This window comes from Polypterus senegalus, chromosome 8 (genome assembly GCF_016835505.1).
Source record: "Polypterus senegalus isolate Bchr_013 chromosome 8, ASM1683550v1, whole genome shotgun sequence".
In the NCBI taxonomy this organism is placed as follows: domain Eukaryota; kingdom Metazoa; phylum Chordata; class Cladistia; order Polypteriformes; family Polypteridae; genus Polypterus; species Polypterus senegalus.
In genome coordinates, this window is record NC_053161.1 from 126,194,884 (window position 1) to 126,208,211 (window position 13,328).

Genomic DNA, 13,328 nt, shown 5'->3' on the forward strand with positions numbered 1-13,328 from the left:
TCACGCAAATAGATTTGGTCAATTAGCTCTGAACACTGCTCATGTAGCAGCGCAACTGAACTGAACTGATAATGCTGGGTTGACCTTGCTGGTGTAGAATTTTTTTTTATTTAACGTGCATGTGGCAGTCAATTGATTTAATCTCTGCAAGGATAGCAAAACAAATATTGATCCGCACAAAATATTGAACCACTTTTTTGCATTAGTATACCAGTACAAAACATTCTGTATAAATTGCCCATTTGTGTGTGTAATATAATAAATTACTTTTTTTCCCAACTGAAGACACTGATCCTCTGATCCTTGGAGTTTCTTTCTACTTGCTTTCTGTCTATGAACATTAAAAGTAAAAATATAAACTTGTCTTGAGGTACAGTGCAATAATAATGAGGTATTAAAAATATTAAAACTATTAAAATAAATAAATCTTTTTCCCAATTCATGCAATCGTAAACAGAATATTTATGTTTAGCAAATAAGTGCAAAAATGGCATTAAACATTAAATAAGTAAATTTATCATAATCAAACTCTCAGTTGTGGGTTTTTGTATATTGCTAAATATTCCTAAATAATCATGCTGAAATGAAGCTGTTAAAAAAGATCATATACAACAGAAATTAGACAATTTAACTATCAGTCAACCAAACAAGCTCAATCAGCTTTCAAAAAAAACTGTGTTATGCTATTATAAATTTCAGTTTAACATTTGAATTAGAACTTCTGACTAATTGCTGTAAAAATTTCTGTGATTACATTTTTTAACGCAATCCGTAAATGAGGTTAATTTGACCGCACCGAGGACACATAATGAAATCAGTGCCAAATGAATCCAAGTATATTAGTAGCCGTTGTTCATCTGTGTTTGATCATTTGCTGTGTTGTTTCTTGATAATCAACTTCATTCACACACACTGGTAGGGTTGCCATCTATCTCTTATAATATGAAATTGTTAAGTGTTCAAACATAAAATACAGCATACTGTGTTAAATCAGTAATGGAAATGGTTTGACCTGAATTTTCATACATATTGTTTCATATGTACACTACCTCTTCAAAGTGCAGAGAACAACATAAGAACAATTAAACTCAAACCAGTTACACAAGCAGAGTAAATGAGTTTTATGTTTGTGTCACACTAACGTTGTAGACAGACAAGCACTGCACACTGAATGAGACTATATGTCATTGTCACACATTGTGCAGTATAGCAGTACATCTAGACAGAATGTCAGTGGGCAGCCCTGTCCTTTGCAAATAATATGGAGTGATACCTGACCTGAAAGTTCAGATGACACAGAGTGGAAACATTCAAATCCTCATACCTCTCTCAGACATCCCCGAAAGCAGACATGGCATGTTTTTGTTTAATTAATTGTATGTTACCTACAGTAGCCTACATTATACTATAACCAATAAAACTAGGCAATGATCAGTGCAAACTGATTGTGCTAATATTTTAATCCATTTGGGTTGAAGGTTAAGATAGTCAGTTAGATGTATGTTAAATTTACATATTCATTTACATTTAATTGCTTGGCAGACACTTTTATCCAAAGTGACTTATAAAGGAGGTCAACATAATCATAACCAGACTAGAGACTGTTTTGCACAAGTGTAGCAGAACAGATTACAAAAGGTGATCACCACAAGTGAAGAGCTATAAAGCTAGCATAACAAAAACCTTATCAGTTAACATTATGACAGATAACCACAGAGCAACAAAACATTCATTAACAATCTGACAGATATTGACAGAACAGTAGGGATTTCAAATGCTTCTTAAACACAGAAAGTGTCAGAAGTTTGGGTGGAGGTGGGCAGCTCATTCCACCAACTAGGAGCTACATATGTAAAGAGCCTGGATTGAGACTTGATACCATGCAGAGGTGGCATCACTGGCAGACCTGAATTGTCAAGAAAGAGCATAGCTATTGACTACTCTGTAGGCAAGCATCAAGGATTTCAACTTAATGCACGCTGCAACAGGGAGCCAATGTAGCAACCTAAGGAAAGCAGTGACATGTGCCCACCTTGGATGGCTGTATAGAGGATGGAATGCTGAGTTTTGGATCATCTGCAGTGGTCTGATGACACATGTGGGTTCTCATGCTAGTAGTGAGTTGCAGTAATCCAGGTGTGACAAGACCAACGCCTGGACCAGAGGTTGTGCTGCATGCTCAGTCAGATAAGGCCTGATTTTGCAGATGTTATACAGATCCATAAATGATACATTCTATGACGATGTACAATTTAAAACATCTAAATAAATAGCCTACCACATACAGATTTAAAAGTTTTTTTCTATCTATTCCTTGCCATGTAAAAGCCTAATCTATACATATTTTCAATCTAATTAACAATTTCTCCTCTCCAGGTAACAGCTGCAGAGTTGACTCATGCGTATCTCGCAGTTAAACACAACCTCCACAACAGTGCTGATTGTGCACAAAAGCTGAATCCTGATTTGATGTTTCTGTTTTTTAATATTTAATTGTTTGTGTAATTGTAAGTGCTTTTGGTATGTTGTCTGGCAACACAACAGTTAAAACAATACATCTTGGTTTTCTACAAATACTGTATTATAGCAACCTCAGAAGGATGGGGGTGTTTGGTGGTTGTTTCTATTAGACAAAACTACTCAGTAAACTAACTAGAATAGTTTAATAGACACGTGTTATGTATTAGAAATGAATCACTGACTTCTTTCTGCTTTACAGAGAAATATTAATATGCTTGCCTGAAAATATAATACATTGCAACTAATATGCAGTTAATTTGAATTAAAAGTTTTAATTGTGTGATTATATTTTTGAATCAAACAGCAGCCCTAATTTAAATTAATTGATTTTAAACACTGGTTCCAGTTGTTCACTCGTATTTCATAAGGCTATGCAAACAGTCTTAAAGGCTTGTGGGTGGACAACGTCAACCTAAACCGGTGAGATAAGCATTACAATAAAATTTCAAATCATTTACTTATATGCGAAGATGCAGATATTGGGATCTGAAAGGAAAACTGAGTTAATCCACTTCTTCCTTTTCCTGTTTTACTCCAATATGTCACATCTCCACTGGCCGTCCATGCATTCAAGGCATTTTAGTTATCCCTTCAGGTCTGTTTTTTGCCATGCACAGAGCCAGTTCTGTGTATGGAAGGTCTTATTGACAGTGCATGAAGCATCTCAACCCCTAGGATAAAGGTTAGGAGTTGATTTAAGGTGGCTTATTGACATTGCAAAGCCAAAATATAAGTAAAATTGAAAGCATAATACTTTATTGTTCATATAGAGAGATCAACAATAATAGAAAAGGACAAGTAAACATATAGTAAGCAGTAAACAGGGTAGGAAACAAAAATTCAAAGGCCATGAAACAGCACACATTCTAAAATCAGATACTTTGATGTCATTGCTAGGGCACTGAAATATAATCTACAAGGTCAAAATTTAAAGTTAGGGTTAGGATCTCTTGCTACAAACTATTTGAAACTGATTTTTGAATTCCATTATGGTTTTGGCAGTAAACAGAAAAAATAAATAAATAATAACCGCATACTCTATATAGCTATAAAAAAAACAGACATAATCTTACAAGAAAGTAAATTACTAATAGAAGAGAGATGCATGCATTAGTTATTAATTTATTAGCAATTGTTATGGTTTCAAATAATGAACAGAAAAGAGATGAGTACATATTCTTTATATTATTTATTATGGATTCAGGTCAGCACAGTTGTGCGGTGGGTAGCGACGTCAGCTCCAGGATCCAGCGCCTTTGAATTGAATTCCACACCTGGTCATTAATTATGTAGTCTGCATTGTCTCCCTGTGTCTTGATGGGTTTTCCTCTGTATAAAGATGTGTATGTTAGATTAATAGCTGATTGCTAACTGGCCTCTGAGTTCTTGCAAGCACGGGTATGTCCACGAGTGGGCACTGCCATTATCTGTCTGTCTGTCCAAGTCTGGTTTCTGCTTCACAGCCAGAGCTGCTGGGGTAATAACTACAAGCCAAAGTCATATTATGTTTTATTACATTGTGCAGTTAAAGACAAATAAATATGTTACTGTCGTATATATATATATATCAATTAAATAATTTCTGAAAATAGTGTTTCTGAACCTGAACTATTGTAAGTATTTAGAAATACTGTACATCTCATGAATATCAGAGTTTTCTAATTCTTTTTGCCTTTCTGCACACTGCAGCCTGACCTCTTTTCGCTTTGTTTTGTCTGAGGTTGCCTTCCAGCTGCTACTCTATTATTAGCTGTTATTATGTGCATTTTTCTCACTTCACACTTTCCTGAATAAAATGTCACATTAGCTGCATGAATTCTAAAGCCTATCACACAGAATTCAGAGAGGTGACTACAGTAGTCTTCTAATTGTGTATCATCAACTTAAATACAAAGAACAATTCAATCAAAGAAGAGACAGGAAGCATTCCCACACTGTGAATAAACAGAAAGTGGCCGTGTCTGCTGCACCTTCATTAAGATATCAACAGCAGTGGAACACCTCGACAGATAATTCTTTTATTACTGCTTATTGATATCTTTATTTTTTCCTCTCTGTACATTGTCTTCCTCCATTTTCAGCCTTATTAAGAAAAGGCAACAAATGGCACCATTTACTGTAAACATAAGTTTGGAGGATATATAAAAACTTAAACTAGACAGTGCATTTATTGCCCACTAAAAGGAACAAATTCAGCATAAAAAACATAATTAATAAAAAAGCCCTATCTTGTGCCCAATTTTACTTAGAGAGCCTTTTGTTTACCAGTGGTTAGATGAAGATTGTAATCTGAAAACAGATCTTGGCTAAGACCTTTACCACAGTGACCTGGGAAAATTTGAAATGTGTCTCCTTCTGTTCATTTTGGCCTTCTGTCCATAGTAAAAAAGGAATTTTCGACCATCTAAAATGTATCGCCTCAAAAACAGTAGTAAGTAAAGCTGAAAAAGGCAATGACTTCAATGTATTCTGATAGATTGGGATCTATCTTTACAGCCAAGAGTGGCCTTTCCTAACTCCTCTACATTAGCCGATGGGTGCTGTCTTTTGTAACACATACTAGGGGGCTTCACTCGCCAACCAAATCCCAAACCTGTGCTACGCGCCAGCCACTTCATGTCTCTGGCGCTCGCGTTGTGAAGAGGGGGACTGCACGTACCCCAAGGAGACACATTCGCTCCTCCGAAATCCCCTCTTAAATGGTGTTACAATGGGAAACAAATACAGTTTTTTTTTTTTACCTCCTCTTTGCTTGATCAGGTGCTGGCTTGCTGCTGTTGCTGCTGCTGCTGCTGCTGTCATGCTGCATGATCTGCATCTCGCGCAGCACACTTCTTTCATATCACCCATGTCCATATATTCAATCTTTTATTGCTTTTGTCTTTTCATCAATATCGCATTGAATTTTGATTCCGTGTGTGGAATTACATCGTGACAATGCAACGTATAACTGCCCGTGAGTGAATATCATTTCTTTCTTTCTATAAGAAATGTGTCTGACAATATCTCGCAGGATGAGAAAGTGTCTCTCTGAGAAATTCACATCTCGTCTCACTATTCCTTCCAACATTTTTTTTTTTTATAATAGAGAGATTTTACTATATTTAGTTAAGCAGGTCTATATTTTCCAAGGCTTTGGCAACCATATAATTCCCTTAACAACAGACTAAGAGGACTATTTTATTGTTTCCCCATTCTTATAGCATTTACTTTGGGTTTGCTCCATAAACAAATGGTGCACTTGGCTGATAAACTAACAGGCAAGATTTAGGTGTTTTTGTCATTTTACTTTGGACTGATGAACTTTTAAAAAAGTTATCAGAAAATGCTAGTTAAGGTATATTATGGAGTGGAAAATATGTTTAGATTAAATTTTGCTCAAATTAAATAGGATGAACCGAATTTACAAGGCTGTAATTGCAGACAACTTTCTTGTAAACATGTTCCGAAACCCCACAGGTGCATTTTAACATAATGATGGACCGAGAGAATAAGAAAAAGCAATGACAGAAAGGAGATGTCAGAGATCAAGTGACGTGAGATCATCTGATTTGGACGTCACAAAACGTAGCTATGAACAACCCTGATCACTAAACCAAAAACTGCCCAGGACATTAAAGCCCTTGACACTTCTGATTTTCAGTAAGCTTTTCTAAGACTGTTTATATCCAGACTTTTCTGTTTTATTTTCTATTTGGTATTGTTATATGTAAATACCATATTGTTTTTTACATTTTCTGAAATTTGCCTTTTATCTAGAAGTGATGGAAAAAATAAATGGGCGAGTTAGATGGCTAATATTTCATTGACAAGTATTATCAAAGCTATTGATAAACAATTAGAACAACTGTGGTAAAAGTAAGACATTGTTTAGTTAGTAACTAGCATATAACCAAAAGAATTGCGGTTTTATGTGTGTTACAATGATACCCACAGATTTGTTAGAGCTGGTAGTAGTGAATTCCTATGTTATACAGAATATTGCAGAGTGACTGGCAATTGGCACCACTCGAGACTTAGGATCGCTATGTGTATGTGTGTATATCTGTGTGTGTGTGGGTTAATCTTCAAGGACGAGAACAGATGAACCCAATGAACATACGTCTGACAAATTTCACAATAATACAGGGTGGAAATTTAAAACTAAAAAAAAAGACTTGTTTAAATAAACAAAAAAATCAAAAATTAACAGAAAAGACATAAAATAGGAATATGAACCAAAGTCGGGGGGGAAACTCTGCCTGAAACATGACATATCCCAGTCTTTAACAGTAAGATGCATCATTAATTATGTCATGCTCACTTTCATAGGTAGCCTAAACACTTTCTTACCCTCTGCGGTTGTTACCAATATGTTATAAAAAATACTGCAGGACTAATTGCAAGTTTTCTAAAGCAGACTTGACCTTTCTTCTGTTAGAGTTGTGTCTGTTTCAGTCTTATATTAGTAAGAAAATGGCAGCTTTTAATATAAGCAAAAACTGCTACATTACACAAGTTTTGTGTATTTGACATATAAAAAACTAAATTCTAATGTATTACATTTTTTAATTATATAATTTTGAGAAAATGGAGGCAGCAAATGTGCAATGTCAATTAAAGCCTGCCAGTGTGGCACCATAAAAAAAGTCATTCAGAGCAGGTTTCACTGGTTTCAGATTCAGACTGAAGTGAAACACACTCTCCAAGTTGTAACAAAAATATGACGATATTTTTTTCAGTACAACGGACACAAATCAGGTACCTCAGGCTTGCCATGATATGTTAATTTAAAGCTCCTCAGCAGAAACAAATTATGTTTAAGAGTCAGAAGTAAGTTATGATTTCTGGTAGTAGTACACAAAAAAAAAACAAAAAACAGGGAAATGTGTTGAAATTGTGTGCCAAGGCATTTGATTTTATGATTTTGTAGAATACCTGTAGTGATTCAGCAGGCATTTTTGAATGCTGAAGTTTCAAGGAACCTGACCATATATCTGTTTGGAACAAATAAATAATATAATATTTTTGTTGTTTGATTTTAAGTGCATCATGCCGCCATTTTGTATCTGCAGTGTTTTGTTAGTAGGTTGTCAGGATGTGCTTCAATACTGTTAAAGGCTGCCTGCAGGGGGCACTATATGCCACATCACAAACGCTCCCAGTGCAGCACTCAAGCTTTATGCCCATGATTATGGATTGGAACCTTGAATAATCCTTAGTCTTGTGCCTTTAGTGTTTTGAACTGGGAATTCCAATACACGTAATTCCCAAAAATATTTCGAAAACAACGTCCAATAATGCCACTTTACAATGATATATCCCCCAACTCCTACTAGAAAAAAATGAGCAAAAAAAAAAACGGTTTCAGATGACCTATGATACCGTAAAGTTCCAAAGACTAACACAGTTGCCTAAAACACTACACAATTCAATCAGACAAAGTCCTGAATCACAAATCTAGAATATGATAAGAAAACAAGAGCAAAAAAGGTCAAGAATGCAGATAAATCTAAAAAGAATCTTCACGCACAATAAAACACAAGTTCTCACCAAAACTCCCCAGTGCATTTGAAATGAACCACCAGGAACTATGGGAGATACTCCAGATTTATAGGGTGCTGGGCAGTTCCTGGCTGAAACACGACACTTGGTGTGTGGTTTTCTGGTTTATGATTCATAGAATTCCACTTCCATATATTGGTTAACTGTTACAGTCTGGTGAAAATTTCATTCTTTTGTTAATGACTCCGACAATTCTTACTTGGACTGTTTACGGTTTAGCCCTTCATTTTTTGATAATGATACATCTGAACAAAGTATCCACTCTCATTTCTGTTTCTTGAAAACATGAACATCTCCTGTCCATTGCAACAACATTGTGGTTCCTCTTAATCTACATTGCCAGCAGGTGGTCAGCTAGAACTGCACAAAGCAGGTGTTCTATGCAGGACTCCCACCAAGCCACTTTAGTTGCTCACAAATTATTACAAAATGAAATTATTTTTTTGACTAGTCCAAAATAATCCCAAATCTCCAGCTTCTAATGTCTATGGCAGTTTCAGTTTTGTGGTACACAGTATATTTCATTCTCGGTATCTGGGTAAAATGAAATCCTCGCCATAGACTGCTATTTATGAGCCATGCTTAATACTCACCCTGGTGTTGTTCCTCTCGGCTTTCAGCTCTGAAATTTCTTCTTCCTTTTCTAGCAGTTGTTCTCTACATGCATTTAACTCTTTTGTAAGTGCAGCAAATTCCTATGAAAGAGAGATAAAAACAAATGTCAGGTCAAAATCCTAATCCCGCCAAGGCAAAGTATTATCGAAATGATTTATTATTTTAGCAGCTCATCATTTGGCTGCAATGCAATTCTTTCTGTTACAAACAGTCAAGATTTTCATAATCCAAAAAAAGCAAATGCATGTGAAACTATATACAGTTATATCTATGCAATGAAAACTTGAAAAAGTTTCAAAACCAAAGCTGAATTAAAAATATTTCAGCAAAAACAAAACACATATATATTTATTTTTTAAATATGCAAATATATTTATTCAGTGAAACTGTACATAGGACTGGATCACAAGACAAAACTGTATTTTTCCTTACCTACATTTTGGATGCTATAAGAGAATAATTAGTGCAAATAGTGAGATAATAAACATTTCTGATTTTATGTTGTACTTTTATGATTTTATGATTTATGATTAGTTTTTTGGTATTTAAATGAATATTTTTTATAAAGAACCTACTTTGTCACTAGATCTGTTCTTATTACTATCATTTTTCTTTCTGTGTATATTGCGGGTGTTTTCGTTGCATGTAATTGTCTTTTATTTGTCACATGAATGTAATTTCTCCCTTGTCCATGTGGACTTTTCTTTAGTGTTCCTTCAACAATCCAAAGAGGTGTGTTAGGATAAATGGCCCCAGTGTGTCAGAGTGTGCCCTTCAACAGACACTTGATTCATCTGTGCTTGGCACCTGCTATTCACGTGATGCTGCTGAGTTAGGTCCTGGCTCTCACAATTCTAAATCAGATTAAGTAGTTAAGATAACAGATTTAACATGGGACAGAAAACACAAGAGGAAATCTGCCTTAAAAAAAAAAAACTCAAACAGTGGGCATCAAAAGCGGTTAAAGGGTGAAAAATATACTTTGAGGATGCAGTGTCACTTGCATTAAGTACAAAAATGCGGTGCCCAGTGTTCAGCTTGGTTTAATTTGGGTGTTCCCATTTATATTATTTTGAGGGTAGGGGCTACAAACATTGCATCCTGGAGCTGAGCACCTGTATCCCTTATGTGCGCTCTCGCTCTACTGTAAATTCTGATGATATGCAAAAAAAGCCACAGACCATCTTTGCATAACAATGGCATGTAACTTTGCATGCTGGTATGGATATAATCAGGGCCAGCATGCGGGGTGAGGCATTGAGATAATTACCTCAGGTGGTACTTGGTAAGGACAGCATTTTCATGCAACTATATATAAATATATTTTAACAATACAAAATAAAAGTTATTTATATACCTGTGCATACTGTCACATGCCCATACATGGGTCACAGCTTAAGGCCTCTGGTGATGGTAATTACCAACCGAACCAGTGGTTGGCTCTGTGGTCTAATGCCATCTTTCCACCTCCCTCTGCAGAATGGGCGACTGACAGCCACTGCACCACTGACATCACTTCCATTGCCCACCCTCCTGGAAGACCTTCCTGCCAAGTGTCTATAGAACCCGAAAACTTGTTCTAAGTTCTGTTTTGAATCATGTGCATGGAAAGATGTCTTAGCCAACTATTGTGTGTTGCATTACTGTGCATTCTTTCAAATTATATGGGGTCACCAAGTTGGTGCCTCAACCCTTTCACTTTGCAGTGTCTCCTTTTTACAATACATATCCAGTTTTGCATTTATATACTACTTTTACAAATTCTGAGAAATATCTAATCTCATTTCATCTTCTGAAAGTGATTTTCCTGGTGAGGGTCATGGTGTCAGAAATGTTCTAATTATAAAATTGTCATAATTTACTTAACACAGTTTACACAGCCTTACCAAACAGCAAGCTTCAAAGAATCAAAATGGCACACATGCTGTTTTCAAAGTAACATAACATCAGTGCATGCTACTGGTGTTCAGTTCCCTACCTTTCACATACTATACTGTGAATATACTAATTATGTCATTTATTATATTTTTTGTTAATTTCTGGAATATTACTAATGTGTCAGTCAGATTCAGAATGTCTGGTAAACCGTGTTAGGTTTGCACCATGCAAGTTTAGTTAGAAAGTGCAAGCAGGCACCTTTTAGCTTGCGAATAACTTTGACATTGCCAAACCATTTAGAGAAGTACCTAGGTTTATCACCAAGGGTCATTTTACATTCAATTTCATATTTTACATTCATTTCATTTTTTACACAAGTGCTGGAGAATTTAAGTTTTTATTACTTTAAATGTCTGTTTTTCGTGTTGTATTGTCTTAAAGGAAATCTTTTTCACATATTTTTCGTAATTAACATATATTTATGCATTTTTTATGTCATTCTGATAATGCACTGTATCGCAAAGCTTGTATCACAATATGTAATGCATGTGGATTAAGTGTATCATCTCAAGCCTAGAGAGGTTAAAGATATGAGGGTTTTAAAAAAGGGCCTTTCCTCTGGTTGCATTATTTAACATGCCAGCCCTGGATAAAAGAATGGCATGTACAACCCAGATTATGTCCTACTAAGAAAAAGATGAATGTTCTTTATGGGATAGTGATTATAAACACTGAATAGCAAAAACTCTAGGAAGAGGCATTTCTTTGTCCTCTAAGAACTATGGTGGCATAACATTACACTGGAAGATGGGGATTTAGTTAGCATAACTTCTTTACTTAGTTTCACAATTTGCCAACTCATCCATAGCAGTTCACAAATGATACTGTTGCGGTACAAGTTGATTTTAAAAAGTACAGATCAGTAGTTTCCTCCTCTATTTCTGCTCGCCAGCAATTCTGCATTTCATTGGGTACCCTGTTGAAAATGGCACAAAGACCTCTTAAACATTACACTTAAGCTGACTGCCTTCTGCCCTCTAAGCTGAAGCTATATGACTGCTTTAACTGCTTAAGATTTGTGGATAACAAAAGCTGCAAAGTGGGTTTTTTTTTTTTTTTTTGCTATTTCTATCTATATCCATGATCCATGAAGGAGCAATCCTTATTAAAAGACCATGTGCTGCGGGATTATTTCTATTCATCTGAAGCTCAGGGTGTTTGGGTTAGTGCTGATGTGTCATGCTCTCATCTTTCAACTTTTTTATGTGGTTGTCATAGAAACTAAGTCTATTTTAGCTCCACCTCATCATGCTGAAAAAAGGGAGAAGATGACACCGATACATTATTATTATTATACATTGCTACTTCATAAAATGGTGTCCTTTACAGGAAGTAACCCATGTATTACTCTTAATTATCTGACATACTGCATCTAACATTGATTCTCTGGGACACTTTAAGTGTATTTAATTATAACACATCATTTGCTGTAATTAAGGAAAGCACGTTTTGTACACCAGCAATAGCTTGTCAGGCTACTTACAGCCTAACATATCAAAGGGAATTTCTAATACACAGGCCACCTTTAGGCAGATAAAGAAGCCACATTCTAAAGACCACATTAATTAACAGATTAATAGATTTTTGTATTGTGAGAGCTGGTGGTCACGTACCTACAGTACCACCCCAGTAATACACTTTAAATTATACAAGCTAGCTCCTAACCCTAACAGCTGACTCCAGTCCCCTATACCCTAAATTGAATTATACTGTATATGCATGGCTCTGTCAGAATTCAAAGCGACTTTTTGCCACTATTTTTGTAAGTGATGCAACCTATATATTCATCGCATCAAGTTAAATCAGCTTTATTTACATGTACATCCAAAAAAAGACCCATACAGAACATATTTACTAGTGATGCAGACAAAAACATATTAACTACTTCCGAAGTACACAATGAAGGTACGCTACGGTTCGCAGGCTAAATAGCCACAGTTACGGTGAATAGAACAATCCAGCTGGAATGCACCTTCAGAACTGTGACATTTTTTTTTGTAAATGATCATGAACCCCAGAGATTAATTTTCTTTTCCTCTGTCATCAGCTAGTGGTATCTCAATTATAATGTTAACTGATTTCATACTGTCATGTTTCATTTATTGCATGCTAATTATTAAGATCCTTTCTGTATTATAAGATGTTTTACTTAGTGTATGTGTTTATGAATTTCAGTATTTAAATGACTTTATTATTTACTGTATTTAAATATTTTATGGAATTTACTGAATGTATAACAGTTGTAAATATAGCATTCAGTAAAGAGCATCCATCCATCCATTATCTAACCCGCTATATCCTAACTACAGGGTCATGGGGGTCCGCTGGAGCCAATCCCAGACAACACAGGGCGCAAGGCAGGAAACAAACCCCGGGCAGGGTGCCAGCCCACCACAGTCAGTAAAGAGCACTATGTAAGAAATAAATTGAAATTGAAAAGAAATAGCCTTATTCTCAAAACTTTACTGATATGTGGCCTTACTGCAAAATCAATCTGTAACCTGTTATTCTCTGCACTTTGATTCTTTTAATTGTGTGTGCCTTACAGTAGATGCTTACTGCTGCATAGAAGATTCCAACCTGTAGTGATGAATGAAATGATTTGCACAGAATTGAATTTGCAGTAAAACTCTGTGTTTTATATTACAAAAAAATGTGCAAAACAAACTCCATTTTTCTTCTAACAAAATCTGTGGCATTGACACAAGAAA

General features: G+C 35.6%; 1 protein-coding gene across 12 annotated transcripts in view; it reads right to left on the reverse strand.

Annotated features, from left to right (window-relative positions):
- The window catches only part of ppfia2 (PTPRF interacting protein alpha 2), a 956,251-nt gene that overhangs the window by 289,123 nt on the left and 653,800 nt on the right, over nucleotides 1-13,328 (reverse strand). For all 12 annotated transcript variants that reach the window (XM_039761756.1, XM_039761753.1, XM_039761757.1 and 9 more), the window contains one exon: nucleotides 8,658-8,759. In XM_039761756.1, coding sequence (XP_039617690.1) covers nucleotides 8,658-8,759 — 102 coding nt within the window. The remainder of the gene's footprint in view (nucleotides 1-8,657; nucleotides 8,760-13,328) is intronic.